At 41.6% G+C, this 23,860-nt stretch overlaps 1 protein-coding gene across 1 annotated transcript in view; it reads left to right on the top strand.

The window, feature by feature from the left end:
• Positions 1-20,150, top strand: part of LOC126473962 (UDP-glycosyltransferase UGT5-like) — a 34,037-nt gene extending 13,887 nt beyond the window's left edge. Inside the window, exons 3-7 of the mRNA XM_050101333.1 lie at positions 1,688-1,869; positions 1,971-2,430; positions 13,091-13,313; positions 13,397-13,616; positions 19,552-20,150. Coding sequence (XP_049957290.1) covers positions 1,688-1,869; positions 1,971-2,430; positions 13,091-13,313; positions 13,397-13,616; positions 19,552-19,828 — 1,362 coding nt within the window. The 3' untranslated portion in view covers positions 19,829-20,150. The remainder of the gene's footprint in view (positions 1-1,687; positions 1,870-1,970; positions 2,431-13,090; positions 13,314-13,396; positions 13,617-19,551) is intronic.
• The last annotated feature ends 3,710 nt before the right edge of the window (positions 20,151-23,860 follow it).

Here is a 23,860-nt window from a genome sequence, read left to right as displayed (position 1 = left end):
TCATATAAAATTAATTGTTGGTAAGGCGGGTACCAGGTTGAGATTCATTGGGAGAGTGCTTAGAAAATGTAGTCCATCAACAAAGGAGGTGGCTTACAAAACACTCGTTCGACCTATACTTGAGTATTGCTCATCAGTGTGGGATCCGTACCAGGTCGGGTTGACGGAGGAGATAGAAAAGATCCAAAGAAGAGCGGCGCGTTTCGTCACCGGGTTATTTGGTAACCGTGATAGCGTTACGGAGATGTTTAATAAACTCAAGTGGCAGACTCTGCAAGAGAGGCGCTCTGCATCGCGGTGTAGCTTGCTGTCCAGGTTTCGAGAGGGTGCGTTTCTGGATGAGGTATCGAATATATTGCTTCCCCCTACTTATACCTCCCGAGGAGATCACGAATGTAAAATTAGAGAGATTAGAGCGCGCACGGAGGCTTTCAGACAGTCGTTCTTCCCGCGAACCATACGCGACTGGAACAGGAAAGGGAGGTAATGACAGTGGCACGTAAAGTGCCCTCCGCCACACACCGTTGGGTGGCTTGCGGAGTATCAATGTAGATGTAGATGTAGAAGGTTTAGTGACAGGGAATAAGAACTTCTAGCTTCGTTGATGACGCTGTAATTGGTAGGTTGGTTGGTTGGTTTGGGGAAGGAGACCAGACAGCGTGGTCATCGCTCTCATCGGATTAGGGAAGGATTGGGAAGGAAGTCGGCCGTGCCCTTTCAGAGGAACCATCCCGGCATTTGCCTGGAGTGATTTAGGGAAATCACGGAAAACCTAAATCGGGATGGCCGGACGCGGGATTGAACCGTCGTCCTCCCGAATGCGAGTCCAGTGTCTAACCACTGCGCCACCCCGCTCGGTGACGCTGTAATTCCATCAGAGACAGCGAAGGACTTGGAAGGTCAGTTTAATGGCATGGATATTGTCTTGAAAACATTATAACGCACACATCAATGAAAGAAAAATAGGGATCGTCAAATGCACTCTAATTAAATCAGATGATGGTGAGGGAGTAAGAAAAGATAATGAAACACTGAATGTAATAGTCCAGTTTTGCTACGTGAGGAGAAAAATAACTGACTGAGGGAGCAATAACGAGGATGTCAAATTCATACTTCAACTAGGGAAAAAAAAATTTCTAATGAAGATAAATGTTAACATCGAATGTAAATTTAAGTGAATGTTCTGGTAGTAATTGCTTGGACTGTAGCCTATTGCGTAAGTGAAAAGTGGAAAATAAGCATTCTGATAGAATGCTGAAGATTAGATGCGTAGATCGGATAACTAAGTAAGAGTTACTGAATATAGTCGAGGAGAAAAGAAATTGACGGTACAACACAGGAAACAGCATGCGATGTCAAGAAATTGGTAAATTTGTAGTGGAGAGAAATGTTGGGGTAAAAACTGAAGCAGGAGACCAAAACATCGATACTGTAAATTGGTTCAAAAGGATGTAGACTGCAATAGTTTAAGAGACTTCCTCAGGTTAGAGTTGAGGAAATAGTTGTACCAAATCAATTTCTAGACCAAAGATCACGTCACACTCAGTGATTTTGAAATGTTGTCTTTGTAATGTTACGTATATACTTCCCACATGTATTTTAAACCAAATATAAGTATAAACAATGAGACACATTCCCAGTTTATGTCTTTCTGATTTGTCTTCTTTTTTCTGTCTTTTGTCCGTAGGAAAGTATCCAGAATTATACAGAAGTAGACTTGTCAAAGTCATACAATTACGTGAGGTCAGAATTTGACTTTGTGTCAATGTCAGACTTAAGTCCAATCGAAGTGATAGACCTATGGGCTCCTATGACGGGAAAAGTGTGTGAAATGCAACTGGAGTTCCCGCAGGTGCAGCATTTCATTCGGTAAGTATGAGATTCCCACGGCATTTAATGTATGCCATTTTATAATACCACTACAGAAGTAGATTTCGAAAGACTGTCCACATCTTAATTTTGTTTTGCAGGTCCCAGCCGTCTTTCGACGTTGTTATCCTGGAGAGCTTAATGTTCCAATGTTACTATGGTCTGATTCACCAGATGGGATCCCCGCCAATGATAGGCTTTGTATCTGTGGGCGCGCCCGCTCCTGTACTCTCCTCTTTTGGGAATCCCAACAACCCTGCCTATTCCCCTGATTTCATGGTGGGCTACACCGACCACATGTCCTTCTGGGAAAGAGTGTATAGCACCTACGTAACAGCACACTTTCAATACATATGGAACTCCAGAGTGGTTCCAATGCAAGAGAAGATTCAAACGAAATATTTTGGTCCTGGTCACCCACCAGTGTACGAAATTGAAAGGAATTTCAGCCTCCTCATCGTAAATAATCATTTCAGTATGAACTATCCTCGACCGTTGCTGCCTAATATCATTGAGCTGACGGGGCTGCATCTAGAGAAACAGCGGAAGCCACTTCCTCCGGTAAGTAGTCCACCCCATGTCCTTTAAACCATTAAAGGCAGTTATTTTACGTTTTATAATATTAAGGTGCAAGATTTCACCACAGAGCAACATTCCAGCGCTTATTTGTTCAACTTACACCGACGAAGTCTGTTCAGGATGATTACAGATTAAACACTCTCTACGAATTTAAAAAAATTGTTTGTTATGATGAGTGAAATGAGGTTTCTTTGCGATTTTTTGATTCACAGATCTCTGAAATTAAGTATAAAGTCGTTAACTACCTCTCATCTTAGATGATATTTATGGTATGCATCTTACAAGAAAACATGATAATAGGTAAAGAAACATCCAATTCCTTAACAGCATTCCTTTTTGGTCTGACACCCTTTTCATGATTCAGCAAGCATCACTCGATGTCTCATCAGTCCACTTCCTTCTGTATCTTTCTTCCATCAGCGAGAAATCCTGGTGATGGCTGGTGTCTCTTACGCCTTTGACTGCTCTTTGAACATGTTAATATGCGCTGCTGCTTCTGTCCCTGGGTGCTCTGGACGCGCTTACGCGCGCCTGTGATCCTTCTAGCAGGTGCTCTAGACGTGTATATGTGCACCCTCTTGTCGCCTTCTTTGTGCTCCCGACATGTTAAATCTGTCAACGGCTTGGGTCTTTGTGTGCTCTGGACACGTTAACGCGCGAAGCACTTAGCGGCCAGGTAGCCGCACATCCGCATTGGTCACTCAGCAACCTCCCACCGTTCGCCCTGTGTGCGTCGGCTGCTCTTCTCTTATTTCTGTCGCTCCTTTCATCTTCCTTTTTGACTGAGAAAATGGAACCCCGTTGTGGTTCTACAGAGAAATAAATCATGAAGACGGTGACAGGTAATTACATCTGGTACCTGGCATCACAGGGTAAAAGAAATTGAAGCAGACTATCACACACCTCCAAATAAAAACCAATGCCATAGTGTCGCTAGGGAGACTAGCTGGCAAGTTGATATCATTACATGCAGCAATAATGCATTCTAAAGGTTATGAATGAAGGAAAGATCTCGGTGGAAACTATAATAATTAAAACATTTAGTTACTTAGTTGTTACATCTTGTGACATAACAACAAGCAGATGTCGGTTAAAGCTGAATATTCCACTTAGAATATCGTAAATATTAATTTCTCCAATGCCACAGTATACTATTTTGACTAGATATTAAAATCTGTTACAGAACTATATCTTTCCATCGAAAAAATTATAATTACATCTATGTCTTGACAGATAAAAATGTTTCAATTATTACGGCAATATAAGCACCTCTTCGCATGCTATCATTTGCATAAATGCGAAAGAATGAAATTTTTTCGCCAAACAGTTTTCTTAAAATCAAATGATATGTGTTTCACAGCGCTCATCATATCCACTGAAGTACGTTGCCGACAATTCGTGCTAACTGTTCTGTAGATATAATAACCAATATCTTGAGAACGTTGGCACATATCGTTCTGCTCTCAGATTTAAATACGATTTCGATATTCACTGAAGTCAATGACGTAAAACGAACCATACGCAAAGTCTACGCAATGTGCTTTCACCTCTGCAAAAATCTTAAAAAATCGTGCAATGCCTTACTTCCTTGAAGGGAGCACAGTAACTAAGACGATGAATCCAGTTCTTTATCCATATAAGATATACTGTAAGACGTGAAAAGATCATTTTTGTTTCTCCAAATGGTTTTCTTAAAATCAGATGATAATTATTTCATTAGAGGTTCACACATCCACTCAATAGAGTCGCTGACAATTCGTGAACGGAATGCTCAAACGTGGAGTGAAAAAGTTTTTGCTGTTATTCCCAACAACTACTGGTCTATTAGAGCGATATCGCCGCGTGACTCATTCTTTCCTTGAGTTTTTACATTTATTGATGTACGTAGGACAGCAGTTTTACGAAAGAGTAACTAGGTAAGAACAACTATGTTACTGAGATGAATCAAAAATAACACTCCACTTTCCTCGAATGCTTCTGACATCCTACTAAAAACTCCAGGACAGATGTAATTGTTAGGTGTGAAACAGTATTAACATACCTACGTGTTTGTTTATGCAATGATTCATTTCTAGTGGAGTTTTAACGTCGAAAGGATAAGTTGTTAGAGTAACTGTATTTACGGTAGACTCTTGGCTATCTGGCACGTTACTATCTGCCCCCTCCCCTTTCCCTATTAATCGACCGGCTTAACTAATATAATAATACTTCTGCCTGATAAAATGATGATTAATTCAATGTATGTAATGTACTTTCCAAAACTTTATCAAGCCGGCACCCGCTACAATGGTATGTGGCTTTTCAAAATGTTCTAAGTGTCTTTTGTGCTTATAGCACATCTGGAATCATAATTATGGGGAAAATAGTGTATTGTTAACATTTAAATGAGTTACTGGATGCAATCTTCAACAAAAGATACTTTGAAGCCCTCTTCCTGCGCTCACATACAACAATAAACACACGAAGAGAGTAGCTCTGATGGAAATGCTATACTTTTTGTTTCTTCATTTACATATCAGACGTCCAAACTGCGCTTTATCACTTAAAATTGATACTTTTGTAATACACAAGTATAAATACAACAAATACCAAGTGTAAATTACCGTGTCAGTTGTTTGGATTGTTCATGTCAGCCAATCGCAACACAATTTCTGTGACATCATGGAAATATCACTATTTCATCGCGTGAACTCATAAACGCAGCAGGTTGAGCACACAAAACCCTAAACATTTTAAGTAGCGGGTGGTTATAATTAAGCTTTCTCTATTTAACACGTTATGACAGGAAAACTAATTACCGTATGCATACCAAACTTGGTAGCATTAATGTCAAGGACATGGGGAAGAGAAAAAATGCAGAATCAATTCAGTTGAAACACTTTTAATGAGCTGCTACGGTACATCATACCACTACATGCCGGTACCATTACTGCTACAAAAGGGGCTCAATGTGGCGCCCATCAGTGTCCAGAGGAGTCTGAAAGCGCAGCACTGCATTCTGCACAGCAGAACGAAGCGTGTCTGTAGCTATGCTGCCTATCTCTCCTGATATGCTGCGCTTCAGATCAGCACATTTGTGAATCCCCTGGTGAACTCTGTCATTCAGGTATCCTTCACAACCGGAAATCACGGGGAGTGAAAGAACCGTAGTGGTCGCGCGGTTCCAGACTGTAGCGCCTAGAACCGCTCGGCCACCGCGGCCGGCCTCGCAGTTTTCCCAGCATGGAAACCACGAGCTGTGCCTAGGCAAAGGGTGAATCCTCTAGCGACTGCTGTGTAAGATCACAAGAGCACATGAACGCCCTAACTTTCGACACCTTGCAGATTTATTGGTTTTTTCTCTGAATGCTGTTAAACGTATCTTACAGATACCGCCCTGAATTCTACCGCGCTACTGCTCCTCTAGATCCCGTAAAACTTGGCATCAGAGTCACGAGTACACCTTCGGTCGTGCACGTTTTAATGATCATTTGCGCATGACATGTTAAACAATGAGCACGATTCACGATGTGCACGCTAGCCTTTGCCACTCAACTAGAAGTTTACGTTAGTGCCAGCAGGTGGTAGCACACTGCGGCCATCTTTTATCGCCATTTTCTCGGCATAAATCCTACTAGATGATACCACGCTCCTCAGATACGTTAATTCACTAGCTGTATAGTGAAATTAGATCGGACGTAGTATATATTAAAGTTGTACTGACAGTAAACCTATTTTGTGGATTTCTGAATGAGTTATAGAATATTAAGTTATGAATTTTATCATACATAATATATTTCAAGCGCTGAGACTCGTAAGGGCCTAAAGCACATCGATTGTGAGATTGTAGCATTTATTCATGCTTCTGGAATCCGTTGACCTTATGGTGAGTCAGGTTTATCTGTACTGTAGGCCCACATTATATATATGAAAATTCACGAAAAGCTGTATCATTGGTTTCTCTGTTATTCACTTAAATGTGGGATCGACCGCGATGTGGTTTAGGCCCTTATGGATCTCAGCTCTTTATTTATATTTTAGTCAACTGACCATCTTGTTAGACATTACTACTTGACTTTAATCAATTCCACAAACTGCAGTTTATCAGTTTATGTTTGGAATTAGTTGTTTCCTGTGGGGGAATCGGCTTGCCAGTGCAATGTAAACGCTGGGTCGCCCTGATAGCTTCCCTTCTTGCTTTACAAAACACAGTCTTGAAGTTCTCATCGTTTCGCATATTTGCAACGAAATCTAAACCTTCATCTTTCAAGTATCGAAATTCCTCTTTAAAAATTTAGGAAACAGGCACTGTCTTTTCTCCGTGGACTGTTTTTCCCGCATTTATGTATTCGTTTCAAAATCTTCACATCGTTGTCGTTAGGTGGGCTAGAATGTTGATGTTTAGCCATAATTATGTGCAAAACACGATCATTACGATATTCGTAACTACTGAAAACTCTTAACTGGCCACAACACTACAGTTCAAGTGATGAAGATGTTTAAAGCATGTATTTGATCACTTGATGAAACTCTGTTGTGGGAATTAAGACATGCTCAGTTAGTGCCGCAGACCGCTATTAAGTGCTCCCCATTATTTAGCGAAAAGAATGTAATTAAAGGGAATAGCTGCAGTTAGAAAACTGGAGCTAATACGAAAATTTTTAACATCGGCTCCGTATTAAGTAGCACCCAATTAATAAGATTTAGTTCATTTCATTTGACTATTATTATGAGTGTTGAACAGCGTTGATAGTTCTGTTGGAATAGGTTTTATTTTAAGAAAAACGGAAACCCGGTATTTGACCTTACCGTAATTTCAGAAGATTATTCTGTATTTGGAACGTTCAGATTTGACTCTGTATGCCGTCCTCCAAGATATGAGTACGCAGTCTCAGAGAGAGTGGCGTCAATAAGACGATTACCAGACCAGATTCCAGGTCTAGTGTATGGAATGTGATGGAAAGAGTTGCTCTAGAAGTCAACTATAGTGCAAATTGAGTGAAACTTTCTTACGGATCCCATGAAGAATTTTTGTTGTGTGGATGCTAACAACTACAATTACCAGCACCAGTAGTAAAGATAACTGGGCAGAAGCCGATCACTGAAGAGGCGGAAGTTTTGGTTGGTTGGTTGATTTGGGGGAAGGGACCAAACAGCGAGGTCATCGGTCCCATCGGATTAGGGAAGGATGGGGAAGGAAGTCCGCCGTGACCTTTCAAAGGAACCATCCCGGCATTTGCCTGAAGCGATTTAGGGAAATCAGGGAAAGCCTAAATCAGGATGGCCTGACGCGGGTTTGAACCGTCGTCCACCCGAATGCGAGTCCAGTGGCCACAATTTTTATTGGAATTCTGAAATTACAGAACAGTACGAGATACTGCCGGACTTAATCATTTGATGAACTGGCACGGGATGTCAACAGACACAAACTTATGCAGTAGAGTTCACAAAAATTTTGTGCTCCTGTTGTGGTCAAGCATGACGTCACATATGAAAACATTTCTAAAGAGCGTGTGTTTGATCGAGGCTTCTGCGATTATCTTGCAGTTTACGATTTGAACTGTTTTTGTTCACTGAAAGGGCTTTTACAATCACAGCTCTGGGAACACATTAAACAACTGGTTAAGTAGACACGCTAGGGAGAACGAAGACAAGGAGATCGATAGATTGAGTGTATATCAGCCGCATGTACAGGCTTGTAAAGGAGGCCTCCCAGTTCGTCGCATCTCACAGTGTGTGCCCCAAAGTACAAAGTTAGCGTCATCTCACTTCCATCAACAGCTTCAGCTACTTCTACAGTCTGCCGGCCTCCTTAGGGTATGCAGCAAAGGGCTCACAGGGTTCTATTATCATTTCCCTCCTATCCTATTCCAATCGCGCACGGTGCACGGGTAGTGCGATTATCCCTAAAAATGGTTCACATGGCTCTGAGCACTATGGGACTTAACATCTGAGGTCATCAGTCCCCTAGAACTTAGAACTACTTAAACCTAACTAACCTAAGGACATCACACACGTCCATGCCCGAGGCTGGACTCGAACCTGCGACCGTAGCGGTAGCGCGGTTCCAGATTGAAGCGCCTAAAAGCGCTCGGCCACACCGGCCGGCCCTAAAAACTGTATGAACGAAGTTTTCTCTGCCCTTCCACCACTGGCCCTTCTCAAGGTAGATCGATGAGAAAGTAATATGTAACTGTCTCAACTCAAGATTGTGCGTCCTCGGAAATTTCCACTGTAAACTTCTTCATGTTGCACAACTCTTCTGTTGTACCATCGGTATTTGCATTTGGGTGGACATCTACATGACGCCTTAGTGTTAAAAAACGAATCCATGACAAAACGTGCTGCTTTCGATTTGATGTTCTCTATTTTATCCCCTAATACTACTTGGTAAGCAATCCACACTTGTACGAAGATTTTTTAACGTATCTTGGTGGTGGGCGGATTACATTTCCTTAGGATTCTTAGATTGTATCTCAGTCCGGCACCTGCCTTCTCTATAACTAGTACAGGTTAAATCCCTCGAAGTTTATCCTTCGGGATATTTTACAGTTGCAACTCAGTAGTATACGTACAAGTCCGCCAGCCTACAGTTCAAGTTTCTGCAGCTAGTCGGTGCCACAGTAGTAACGCAACAGCAGTTGATAGTGGCAAGCTCACGGATGGGGAGATTGGTAGAAAATTCAAAATAGGCGAAAGCACAACGTATATAATGACGGAAAAATTAAACATGGGCGAGATATTTAATAATCAATGATGGCAGATGGTAGGGAATTCAAAAAACACGGGAAATTAAAAAGAACTCGAAGATCCTCCTGTCTCTTCATCCGAACACAGCGAAATATTAAAATGCCTAGGTGTATAATTTCCGTCATATTTACATAAAACTGCGTAAATACACACTCCACAAAGTGTCACATCCCTCTATTACTCTCCAATAATAACCTAGTATCTTAGCCACCATCAAAAGGAAAGAGCCAGTTACAATATAGCCCCATCTTGACTGTGCTCAAAAAACAACCAAAGTATTTATCAAAAAAATTACATTGCAGTATATCCACATTTAAAATAGGTCATAAAAACACACACACACTTAAAACAATAGCTGAACTGCAAAAATATTGCCAAAAATATTGTCAACTATGTTTCCATTACTGATTACAAAAAACGTTAATGGACTTTCTTGCCAGTGGCAGCTATGAATTTTCTTGGAAGTTATATATCATTTGTTATCTGATATTAGAATGAGTACAACACATATTCACCACAGTTAAAACAAACATTTGTTTATATAATGTAATTAATGAATTAGTAACATATAGCCATCAAACATGAGTTTTATTTTAAATGATATTCCACAAAACTTCAAAAATGGGAACTAAAATCAACTGCTCATTTATGCAACCTGATGTCTGTCTTTGCCAGTATATGGCTGCACTGATAAAATGTCCAAGGTCTGACTGTTGTGTTACAGTGTAAGACACAACAAAATTTCAAATTAATTGCTTACCACATCTATGTTGCTTGTCAAACGCCACAGTATTCGAAAATGTTTACAAAAATGTATCAGCAGCGCAAAACATCGTTATTTTTACGTCGAGTAGCACAATGTATAGGTCAAATATAACGTTGTTATTTTACACACGTATTCGTGAAATTGGTGCCTAAAACATCCCTATGGCTTTCAAACTAGTGTTTTTTCATGCCCAAAAAAACAGACAGTTGACGTTTCAAGTTATGCTGAAAAGATTGACACTAACCTTACCAGGCTTATAACAACAGAAAACATGCTAGGTAAGTCCACTACAACATCGCTATGAACTCTAGAATGAACTGTGTCAGTGGTATTTCTATGCCTAAAAACATGTGGTTTAACACAAATTTTAGGCCTAAGACATTGATACTAATCTGGTCGCGATAAAATAATAGGCAAACACACAATAAAATAGACATTTTGAATGAAATTATTTAGGCCTAATATCGCTGCAATGTCCTCAAATTAACAACGATATCTAAAGACGTACAGGGAATTCAGTATTATACTGCCTGCTCTAATCACCCAAGGTGTTTCCTGTTTCAGCACCAATTTAGGGTGAGGGAGAAAATAACACATCACCAGAAAACATAATCGAAGATATTGATCGGAAAGTAATAGATATCACTGAACCTAGTTGCTAAAAATTGCTACAATAAGAACCACGGCTCTCCAAAACTGCAATCAGCTACACCAACATCAAATAAAATTACCACAACACACACACGCGCACAAATACCATTTTTAGGAAGGAAGACATAAGGCATTTTTTAATTATGATGTATCACGTTAAACTCCCATGTTAACTTACACACAACATGACTAAATATGGTAACAGATACGTAACATTTCGAAAGAAGATATCTGTATCATTTTATCCATTTCGGTTGGAGAACAAAGCAGCTGTAGGAAATACTGCAACCAGCCAAAAGTTTTTTGAAATTATTTTATTGTACCATTACAAGCTTCGGACCTGAGCCCACTGTCAGATGGTAGCGTTGACTTGTTTACAAGTTTTACATTTGTGTCCCAAAATTGTACAAAGTTTATGTGGCGAATAGTTTACAAAAGGTTATAAGTACACTTATAAGTATAACACTATGTAATCACAAAAAATCTGGTATATTTTAGGATGCAAATGTAAAACGTTTTGTCAATTATGCATCACAAAAGTTTTGTTATATTTTAGGACACAGATGTCAACGCTACCATCCAACGATGGGCTCAGGCCCGAAATTAGTAATGGTACAATAAAATCATTTCAAAAAAACTTGTGGCTGGTTGTAGTATTTCCTACAGTGTAATTAAAGATGTCTGTATATGTCAAAAGTAGATTCTTCCATAAGATTATTTATTATTTATTGAGTACAAAATACACACACACGCATGCAGGTTGCTTATCTTAATACACAAATATAATTACGCTTCCTCTACGTAAATTCTAGCAAAATAAAAAGTATTATAATTATGTAAGATTTCGCACACTTTACAAGTACAATCGACCTTCAAAGGGAATATTTCCACATGTAAATTGTCTGTTTTACTTATTAAAATTCGTGCAGCTTGCATGTTTATTGTAATATGAAACGTTGATATTCAACAGGTCTTAAGAAAAAGAAGCAGTGTATCGAATGGACTAAGGCCTATCGCTATTAAAGAAATTACTCCTTAAGGTGAAGTTAATGTGAAAAAACTGGAAATGGTATGATAGAGTCGTAAAAAAGCGAAAAAACTTGCAGTATTGGCGACAACAGTTGCCTCCAAGGGAAACTGTAGACTGTTACTCCAAAAAGAGCCGATCATTAACAACAGTGTGCAGGCAATGTTACAAATTATTTAAAAACAGAACGCAGAAAATAATTGGATACAATGGGGAGTAGCAGCACATAGGATATCTAAATGCGCTATAAATATTAATTTGGTGGTTGATCTCTGCTGCAGCCAGCGCTTAATGATGATCCTTTCACTATGGTGAACAGAGCAAGAGTAAGGAATCAGTCTGATGGATAGTGAGGAATGGCGGGGGTAACTACTTTTTTGGAGTCGTGGGGGAAAATCCCAATTTTTGGGTAATAAATCATTATAACTGGTTGATAAATAATGGAGATAAATGCGACAGGTCGTTAGTTAACTTGATAATTGGGTAATAAGTTATAACAGTAACATGATAGGTTATTAATAAAAGTGACTGGCGATAAGGAAGCTAGCCCAAGTGGCTGACTTGTAGAGAGCACTGGACGCCTTATCGCAAGGAGGACATTGGCCCAGGACATTGGAGATATGTCACATGGTTGTCTCAGAATGAGGCACATTGACCTTGGAGATGTGGAGAACATTTACCTTTGATCTTAGAGTTAAGAAGTACAAGGGGCCCTTTATCCTCACACCCACACTTGATCACTACTATTCACACCTATGAAGCTATCTTTTAAAACATGGGAAGTTGAATCTAAGAAATATGCCTTATTGGTCATCAGAGAATGCTCATCTTTCTTCCAAGGCTCTTGAAGAAGCAAGAGTAGAAATGTTACCGCAGTTAACTAGTGAATCATTCTCTGATGTCACATTCTTTACATTCCAGTTGGTGTGTCGGTCCAAATACATGTAGCCAAGTGTGCTTAACATCAGTTTTGAGTTTAACTTTTCTCCGCTGTCCCGCTCTTGCAAGCAGACTCTCTCAGCTGCGTTAAACTGGTGCTCCTCATCAGCCTACAGCGACAGGTCCTTATAACAACAGGAGCTTCCGCACAAGACAACGATCGATTTCATGTTCAAAACAGATAAATTCGAAGCACACTTATTTCTCCAAAACTAAGAGTGAAATGCCACTGGCTCCTTTTCTTACGATACCAGCGGCAGAAATTATTAAAATTCCATTTCAAAAATCGAAGTTGATACTGATATCTCTGTAATTCATATAAATATCAGCAGAGACATTACGTCATTTAGTGAGGACCTTTTCCACAATTCATCTGGCTTAAAAAGGAATTATCAAATCTTAAATGGTTCCCTAATTATTTCGTTTTACCGATTGCTATGAACCATTGTCAAAGAATTTATTTCCTGGATAGAATGAAACGTTGTACATCGTAATGTTTAACATGCTTGTAGTAATATTTTTTTTAACAGGCTGTACAGAGCTTCCTCGATGGTGCAGAAAACGGTGTGATTTACTTCAGCCTCGGCAGCAACGTGAGGAGCAGTACGATGCCAGAGCATAAGAGGAGAGCGTTCATTGAAGCTTTCGCGCAGTTACCACAGCGGGTGCTCTGGAAATGGGAGGTGGACAGCCTGCCTGGACAGCCGGAGAACGTCATGATAGCCAAGTGGCTGCCCCAGCAGGACGTCTTGGGTAAGCTTCTGTACAGTGTACCAGTCATTACAAGTAAAGTTTCGTCAGTGTCATAACTTTTACGTCTGTTGTTACTTTTCCAGCACATCCAAACATTCGTCTGTTCATTACCCAGGGAGGACTCCAGAGCATGAATGAAGCAAGTTACTTCGCAGTGCCTCTCATTGGCATTCCTTTCATGGGGGACCAGCAGCACAATGTGGCTAAGATGGTACAGGCAGGTATAGGGTACCGTTTGCTGTTCAAAGATGTCACTACCGATTCCGTTCTGAAAGCCATTCACACAGTTCTTGGCAACGAAAGGTAAGAATACGTGTCAAGATTCTTAAGCGAAAAATTAGTGTTTCACGTACACTCACTAACTAACCTTTATGTTACTGCAGAGGAAAACATTTTTATATGGACAGATGCTCTTTGTATCTTACTGTGTTTAACTCTAAGGATCACATCCTTTGAATGAAAACAGGTTGAAGTTAAGATATTCAGCAATCACAATTTTGTGTTAACTGTTGTAGCTTCCTATCTCTTACGCACCACCACGCGGGATTAGCCGAGCGGTCTTAGGCGCTGCAGTCATGAACTGTGCGGCTGGTCTCGGCGGAGGTTCGAGTCCTCCTTCGGGCATGGGTGTGTGTGTGTTTGTCCTTAGGATAATTTGGGTTAAGTAGTGTGTAAGCTTAGGGACTGATGACCTTAGCAGTTAAGTCCCATAAGATTTCACGCACATTTGAACATTTCTTACGCACCATACATAAATGTGACGGTTTAATTGTTATTTATATCCTTCACAGCACATAACCATTTCTGCAACCAAAATAATGGACTTAATGTGGGTCTCTATTAGCTAAGGTGCCCAAATAAAATTTCTGAATAGTGGTATTAACAAGGTAATAGCAATCTTGACGTGCTACGAAATAAGCTCCAAGCATCTGGATTTTAGATATAACGATCAGCTTACAAAAAATTTATCTTTATAATGAAAAGCTTCTGTTATTTCAGTAATCTTTTACAAACTTAAAAACTAAGTTTTGTTTATCTCATTAAGAATTAGACGTCTGCGTGTGTAAAAAACATGAGATCCGCATCCACACTACATCCGCACTTGCCTCACTCATATCCAATCCAGAAATCTCTTATTCGGTTTCCAGGTTAAGCAGTATATCGAATGGACTAAGGCCTACCACTATTAAAGAAATTACTCCTTAACGTGCAGTTAATATGGAAAAACTGGAAATGCAATTGATAGATGTACAAGAAACAAAAAAACTGCAGTATTGCCGACAACAGTTGCCACGAAGGGAAAGTATAGACTGTTACACAAAAAAGAGTGGTGGAGACGTAGGGTCTTTGATAACTTACCAAACGTCGTGAATTCCGGCTTTCAACCCTCAGCCAATGCTTAAACTTTTAACAAAAATAACAACCAATAGCGGCCGAATTCTCCCGGACTGATAACTAACCCTAGTCTGCCAACGGCCTTGTCAAAGAGGGTGGAGGCGCAGACAGAGTTTGCCGGCGGGATGCGAAACCCTCCAAAAGGCGGACAAATGAACCATGATTAATGGTATGAGGATGCAAAACACAATGGAAACCATTACACTGAAGGCACATAACATGCGTCCACAGGATATGTCGCGTGTAATTGAAAAAATCTCATGATGATCTCTCCATTTGCAAAAGATTTCGGATTAGATACCCAAGTCCGATTTCCGAGAAAGAACTGCCAAGGGAAAAGTAACAATGAGAAAAAGATTGAATAACCAACGAAAAGATAACATACTACGAGTTGGAATGATAGGACAGTTAGAATATCTGAAAACGGGCATGTAAAGGCTTAGTCTGGACGTAGCGGCGGTCAGCGACGTGAAATGGAAATTAGGTAAGGATTTCTTGTCAGAGGAACTTAGTGCAACATCAACAGCAGTAGAAATTGATATAACACAAGTGGGATTCGTTAAGAATAAGAAGGTAGGGCAGGGAGTGAGTTACCGTAACAGTTCAGTGATAGGACTGTTCTCAACGCAATCGACAGGAAACCAAAGTCAACAACAGCCCCGGTATATGTGCTGAAGTCACAAACAGAAGATGAAGAGATAGAGAAATTGTGTGATGAACGAGTGATTAAGTATGTAAGAGGAGATGATAATCTGATAATCAAGAGGGATAGGAACGCAGCAGTGTGTGACTGAACATAAGGAAGAGTAACGGGCGAATATGCGCTTGATAGTAGGAACATGAGAGGAGAAAGGCAAATCAATTTTATAGTAAATTTTAGATGGTAATAGCGATAACAGTGTTCAACAATTGCAAGAGCAGGAGGAATACTTGGAAAATGCTTAAAAATACGGGAATATATCAGCTGCATTTTGTCGTGGTCAGACACGGATTCCAAAATCAGACAACGAATTGTAAGGCATACCCAGGAGTAGATACAGAAAAGGATCACAGTTTAATAATTATAAAGAGTAGGCTTAAGTTTAAAACTCTCGTCCGGAATAAGACAAAAGGGATAGAAAACTTTCTTTTGAAATTTCTGAAATCATTAGGGGAAGTGGCAACCAAGCGGCTGTTCAAGTTGGTGTGAAGAATGTAAGAAACTGGAGACACACCATCAGACTTTCCGAAAAATCCCGAAGATAGCACGGTAGGAAAGAGGGAGAACTATCGCACGATCATCTTAATAGCTCAAACATCCAAGTTTCTGAGGACAATAGTATGCAGAAGACTGGAAAAGAAGGTTGAGGATCTGTTACATGACAATCAGTTTCGCTTTCGAAAACTTAAGGGCTCCAGAAAGCAGTCTTACGTTGTGACAGATAATGGTACCAAGACTTAAGAAAAATCAAGACAGCTTCATAGGATTTGTGGATCTGAAAAAACGTTTGAAACGTAAAACAGTGTAAGATGCTCGAAATTCTGAGAAAAATGGGAGTAAACTATATGGAAAGACAGGTAATATGCAACATGCGCAAGAGCCAAGAGGGAACAATAGCAATGGAAGATCAAGAACGAAGTACACGGATTAAAAAGGCTATAAGACAGGGATGTAGTCTTTCGCCCGTACTGTTCAATCTGTACATCGAAGAAGCAATGACGGAAATAAAAGAAAGGTTGAAGTGTTGAATTAAAATTCAAGGCGAAAGGACCTCATTTCTGAATTTACTGATGACATTACTGTCCTCAGTGAATGCGAACAAGAATTACAAAATGTTTTGAATGGAACGAACAGTCTAATGAGTATATAATATGGGTTGAGAGTAATCCGAATAAAGACAGAAGTAATGATGAGTAGCGAAATGAGATCAGTGATAAACTTAACATCACAACTAGGGACCATGAAGTAGATGACGTGTGGAATACTGTTACCTTTCAAACAAAATATCGCATCACGAACGAAGCGCAGATTATCACAGACGAAGAGGACATTTATGGTCAAGAGAAGTATACCAATATCAGACAATGGCCCTAATCTGAGGAACCGTTTGTAGCAAGTCACTGTACGGTAGTGAACCATTGACCGTGTAAAAATCGGAAAAGAGAGAAGGGAAGCATTTGCGATGCGATGCTACAGAAGAATGTTGGAAAATTACGTAATTTGATAACTTAAGAAATGAGGAGATTCCCCGAAGAATCCGTGGGGAAGGATTATATAGGAACCACTAAAAACACTAACGAGAAGGGACAGTATGGCATGGCAGGTGTTAAGGCATCAGGGAACAACTTCCATGGTATTAGAGGGAAGTGTAGAGAGACTGAAATACATTCAACAAATAACTGAGGACATTGCGTGCAAATGCTAATCTGAAATGAAGAGTCTGGCACAAGTAAGGAATTCGTGGTGGGCCGCATCAGTCTTGCCAGAAAGCTGATGACAAAAAGAAGCCTTATCTGGAAGGAAAGATACAAGTTCCTTTTTTAAAAAATTGCAGTAGATGGTACTGTCGTTTCCTCTTTTATGTTTACAGCTTGTCACCAGTCAACACACGACAGCTGCGACACAAGTTTACTCAAGGCTAGTTCAGAATGACTATGCTGATCACAAATCCTGTCAGATTAGATGTTACAATGAAATGAGGAGATGATTTATGGACTGCAGTTTGACAGCATGTGGTAACTGTTCGTCCTCTTGACACAATTGAGTAAATGCAGACGCTGCAACTTGAAGAACCAGCTGAAAATATTTCGGACAGTTAAAAAAAATGCGGTTACTTAATACTGAGTAATATTTACGTATAAGACCATGCCGTCTGGTAATTATATGTTACACACACATGAGTAAACACGAGTTGGATTAGCAATGAACCGCAAAACTAAAAAAAAAATAATATTCATTAACCTTGGTCATGAACAATGGAATCACACTTCACTTGATAAACTAAGACAGTTGTCAATGGCTAGCAGAATATAGGAACGTGTTTTAGGAAATTTGGAAATTTGTGGTGTCTTATGGGACCAAACTGCTGAGGTCATCGGTCCCTAAGCTTACACACTACTTAATGTAACTTATACTAACTTACGCTAAGGGCGAGACATACACCCATTCCCGAGGGAGGACTCGAACCACCGACGGGGAGAGGCGCGCTGACTGTGACAAGCCGCCATAGACCGCGCGGCTACCGGCGCAGCCGTTTTTAGGCAATCAGTAGTTGTCCACAATTACATCTGCAGTATTTGTGACATGCTGGTGTTCAATGCCACATTTTATTTAACGTAATATCACTATGTGACTTTCAGTATTACTTGATTCTTCAAGAATATTATAACTTTCAGATCGCCCCAAAACAATACTAAAAGTCACATAATGGTGTTATGTTAAATAAAATGTGGCATGGAACACCAACAAATAAAATAACATGCAATTAAATCACACAACATGTTGTTCTGATGTCTTGGCATAATTAATCACATCTCATATGTTTTGATTATATGACATGCTGATATTCCTTGCCACGTTTTATTTGACGCAGCATCACTATGTGACTTTCAGTACTGCAGCAAGCACGTACAACGAATAATGTTAAAGATCCGATGATGGCAGTGTAGATCTGTCGAAACCGGTCATAGTAATAAAAAGAATTGTTAGCGATCTTGTCTAACTTGATTCTTCAAGAATAATATAAATTTCACGTAAATGACAAGTACGAGGTAAAAGGTGCATTTGAAAAATTCGTTGAAATGCCCCATATGTTAAAAACCGAGCTGGTTAGGATCATACGTCCCCAAACACGCATTCAGAGACATGTCGACAACCAGCCCCTGCCGTTCAAATCACGGAAGTGAAGCAGTGATGCACACTGCGACCAAATTGACGGAGCCACCGTGAGAACTCGAAGCATTGCAAATTTAAGTGCAAAGTGAAGCAACGCGTTAACAAGCAGTTTTGGTTTAATTTGGGGAACACAGCGATGGAGACTCTTGAGATACCAGTGCAAGTGTCAGCTGTTAAAGCAGTCAGCAAAAGGTGTGTGTTTGAGTGCTTTGATCGCTTTAGAGACGCAATGGAAGTTGTGAAGGTTTACACCCACCTTATTCTCCAGATTTGCCGCCGGCACACATCTTGTTTCCCCGCCTTAAATTAACCCTGAAAGACTTACGCTTCGCAGATGTTGTGAATATCCGACAAACTGCGACCACAGTGCTTCTAGCTATTTCACAAGGAATGTTTGCTGACAGTTTCAACAGCTTTACAACCGATCTCAGAAATGTGTTGTAGCTAATGATGATTAGTTTGAAGACCAGTAACTGTATTTTGTTTCCTTCATTTTCTGAGACCATACACCGAAGTTTTCGGACGAACTTTGTACTGTCAACACTGCTGTTCTAAAATAATATATCGAAACACTCAGTGAAACAAAAGTTGTATTTTCTTACTAACTTATACCGCAGACGTTAAAACCTACACGCTCACTCATTTAAATAGTCGTCATCTATTTAGTAATATTAACTCAGGAGTTATACTTTACCAATTTTATGAAGAGGCGTCTTATCGCTAGTTCTAATTCCTTTTCAACGTTATATTCTTATATTTCAGTGGTATCTGTTCTTCGTCTCATGATGATAAAAACTGTTTGAGAAATAATCAGATCTATTTTTCTTTGTGTCAGTATCATTATAGTTGTTTAAATATTTATTTACTTTCTTTCGTATGCTGTAAAATTTTAATTTATTCTGGTTCATTGTGTGTAGGAACTTCGAAGCATTATTTGCTATTGATATCATTGGCTTCCTTATTCCACAGCTACCAGGAGAACATGAAGCGATTCTCAGCGATATTCCGCGAGCACCAGGAGAGGTCTTTGGACACTGCCGTCTGGTGGATAGAATACGTGATACGTCACAATGGAGCTCCCCACCTGCGCAGCGCAGCCCTCGACCTGACCTGGTGGCAGCTGCTACTGCTCGACGTCATCGCATTCGTGGTTGCAGCGGCGTCCATCGTAGTCTACCTGCTTTACAAAGCAGCCTGCTACTGCAGAAGTTCAGCACGCGGTTTTCTGAAGCAGAAGACATTGTGAAGGATACTGATGACGAAAGTTTCACATTTTGGACTGAAGAAATAATATTTATAGCATCTAGCCAAAACAAAACTGGACATGAAAAATCAGCTGGGGCAATTTATGAGAACTAGCACGTGCTAAATTGTCTTTACATGAGACTCAGGTGAAACAAATTATTTCCTGCTGTGCAGGGTGCCGAAATATATATTTGTTATTTGTTAAGTAATTTAAGTGACTGTGTATTTCTAACACAATCGTATTTATTTCCATTCAGATTTTTTCAGCTGATGTTTATGTGCAGTGCACTAGTAAGAACGCAAGTGTGAGGGCACATTGAAAAGTAATAACACCGAATTTTTTATGTGAAAATAAAGATTTTCAAATAAAATAAAACGTTGTTAATACTCTACATCTTTATTCTTCATGTCTACTTATTTATTTCTCAACAGAATCACCTTGGCCACAAACACAGCCCCCTGCGGGTCCAGGTATTAGAATAGGCACGAGGTATTCCTGCCTGTCGTTCGAGGTGACTAATAGGAGTTTCACACATTTCGACCTTTATGTGATGGTCCCCTGTAGGGTTTGACCTCCATTCTTCAAAATTTTTCTGAAGAGCGAGCCAATTGTGGGAGGGCACCTTACAAGGTGCATCGTGTCCATCGCGCATTGAGATCTTTAGCCCACTTCCTCATCCTCGCATTGCACTCTTGCCCATTCTCCATTCCTGGGTGCGTTTTCCACCCTGCACTATGCAGTGTTGATTTCTGCATCGACGATGACCATGGACTTCTTTGCACCTGATATACAGCACAGTAGCCAGTCCTTTGTGGTGGGGCCACCACGTACCCTGTTGGTTGTAGCCTGCTGACCACACAGGAATCACTCTGCTGAGGCCTGCGCCATTAATGCCCCACGTATGCGAAGGGGTAGATGCCTATCCCCCTGGGGCATTGGGACTTCCGGCAATGGCCATCCTGCCAGGTGGCCTTTCCTGCAGCTGGTTGGCGCCGGTGGGGAATGCCCTTGGTCAGAGTGGGTGGCATCATAGCGGATGACACACAATGAAGTGTAGTTCATCATCTCTTGCTGGTGGTGAAACACCAGCAGTTCTAAGCGATCATGAGGTCAATTCAACCCACAGAAGTACGACCCCAAATCGCTGGCCGCACCATGGGAGGAACATTAGGCTAAGGATGGCAGCGGATCTTATTCGCCCCAGTGCCTTGTATGTTCGAGAGCTGATGGGGAATCTTTCATGATGATGAAGCCTCAGTTTTTGAGCATGCATTTAGAGGACAAGTTCGGGGAGGTGGAGGGCCTGTCCAAAATGAGATCTGGGTCAGTCTTGATCAAAACAGAATCCTCTGCCCAGTCACGGGAGTTACTCACTTGTGACAAGCTGGAGGATGTTTCTGTAACCATCACACCCCATAAGAGCTTAAATATGGTCCAGGGTATCATATTTCACAGAGACCCTCTGTTGCAATCTGACAACGAGCTGAGCGCCAATTTAGAGTGGCGAGGTGTACATTTTGTCAGTTGTGTCCACCAGGGTCCGAAGGATAATCAGATTGCTGTCAGTGCGTTTGTCTTGGCCTTTGAGGATGATACATTGCCTGCGAAGGTCAAGGTGATGGTCTACCGGTGTGATGTAAAGCCCTATATCCCTCCCCAGATGCGGTGCTTTAAGTACTGGAAGCTCGGCCGTATGTCTTCCTGCTGTACTTCTGGCATCACATGCCAACATTGTGGACGCCCATCACATCCCAATACTCCATGTGCTCGCCTCCCATCTGTGTCAACTGCAGAGAGCACCATTCGCCTTGCTCACCTGACTGCAGGATTCTCCAGAAAGAAAGGAAAATCATGGAGTACAAGACTCTGGACCGACTGACCTACACTGAGGCTAAGAGAAAATTTGAACACCTGCGTCCTGTGTGTATGACATTGTCTTACGCTGTCGCTAGAACATTTCTGGCACCATCAGCTCTGCCAACCCAGGTCACCTCTCAGAGCCAGAAGACTATACCTGCCCCTTGATGGTGGGGGGGGGGGCGGGCATTTCTCTCCCTCTTACTCCCACACCACCTACTTTGGGAGCAACCCCCCCCCCCCCCAACCATCAGGGATGTCTGTCCCCAATTCTAAGCTGGAGAAGCGTAAGTTTTCTTCGGCTTCTTTCGCTAGGAAGGTGTCCCTTGGGTCACTCCCTTCCCAAGTTTCTGCCTGTGGGAAAGATGACACCCACCATTGGCTGAAGAGCTCAAAAGCTGCTGGTCGAAGGGCTTCACGCTCATCCTCAGTCCTGGAGAATGGGCCAGCCAAGGAAACCTAAGGAGCAGCGAGAGAAATCCAAAAAGAAGACACCTAAGACCAAGGAAATTGCGGTGGCACCCACACCATCCCTGTTGCTCCTGCACCACCTACTTTGGGAGCAACACTCCCCCAACCATCGGGGACGTCCAACCCCACTTCTTAGCCAGAGAAGTGTAAGTCTTCTTTGGCTTCTCTCGCTAGGAAGGGGTCCCTTGGGTCATTCCCTTCCCATGTTTCTTCTAGTGGGAAAGACGACATCTGCCAGTGGCTGAAGAGCCAAAAAGCAGCTGGTCATAGGGTTTCACACTCATCCTCAGTCCCAGAGACTGAGCCAATGAAGTCCTCCTAGCTAGGGAAGCCCAAGGAGCAGCGAGGGAAATCCAAAAAGAAAACCACCAAGACCAAGGAATTTGCGATGGCACCACCGCTACCTACAAGCTCTGTGTCTGAGGATGGGGTGGAGATTTTGGCGTCTGCTCAGGACCTAGATCTCGCCAGACCTTCAGACACAACGGATATAGACTGTTCAGGCAATAAATCGGTGGCAGCAGGTGACTCTGAGGCGTAAACTGCCTCATTGAATGTTCCATGCCTTCCCAGTCTCACGATGTCATCCTCCAGTGGAATTGCGGCGGTTTTTTCCACTGCCTAGCTGAGCTACAGTAACTGTTAAGCTTTATACCTGCTATTTGCATTGCCCTCCAGGAAACCTGGGTCCCAGCAATGCGAACCCCGGCCCTCCGTAGCTATAAGGGATATAACAGGAACCGTAGTGACTATAATCGAGTGTCAACTGGAGTTTGCGTTTATGTCCTAAATTCGGTCTATAGTGAACATGTGCCCCTTCAAACCCCTCTTGAGGCTATGGCTGTCAGAATAAGGATGATGCAGGAAATAACTGTCTGCAATGTATGTCGTCCTCCAGATGGTGCAGTATCCCTGAATGTATTAGCTGATCAACCCCCTAAACCCCCTAAACCTTTCCTACTTCTCAAGAGATTTGAATGCCAATTACCCCTTGTGGGGTGGCACCATGCTTACTGGCCGAGGCAGAGATGTCGGAACTTTACTGTCGCAATTCGACCTCTGCCTCTTAAATACAGGGGCCGCCACACATTTCAGTGTGGCTCATGGTAGTTACTCGGCATTTGATTTATCAATTTGCTGCCCAGGACTTCTCCCATCTATCCACTGGAGAGCACATCTTCCTGTCACTGCCCCAGCGTCAGGCACATGGACACCTGCCCAGATGGGCTTTGAACAAGGTGGACTAGGGAACTTTCACCTCTGGTGTCACCGCTGAATCTTCCCCACATGGTAACATTGATGTGATGGTTGAGCAGGTGACTAGTACAACTGTTTCTGTGGCAAAAAACGCGATCCCTCAATCTTTGGGTGCCCGAGGCGTAAGGCAGTCCCTTGGTGGTCACCGGAAGATGCTGAAGCAATTAAGGAGCGTCGGCGAGCTCTACAGCGGCATAAGTGGCACCCTTCCCTGCAGCACCTCATAGCCTTTAAATGGCTCTGTGTCCGTGTTCGCTACCTTATCAAACAATGGAAGAAGGAATGTTGAGAGAGATACGTCTCCACTATTGGGTGCTATAAGTCACCTTCCCAAGTCTGGGCAAAGATCAAAAGTCTTTTCGGGTGCCAGGCCCCAACAGCTGTCCCCAGTGTTACAATAAATGGCGAGTTATGTACTGACGCAAACGCGATTGCTGAGCACTTTGC

Source organism: Schistocerca serialis, chromosome 4 (genome assembly GCF_023864345.2).
Source record: "Schistocerca serialis cubense isolate TAMUIC-IGC-003099 chromosome 4, iqSchSeri2.2, whole genome shotgun sequence".
Taxonomy (NCBI): domain Eukaryota; kingdom Metazoa; phylum Arthropoda; class Insecta; order Orthoptera; family Acrididae; genus Schistocerca; species Schistocerca serialis.
Note: the sequence above shows the minus strand (reverse complement) of the source record. Positions and strands in the feature narration are given on the sequence as shown.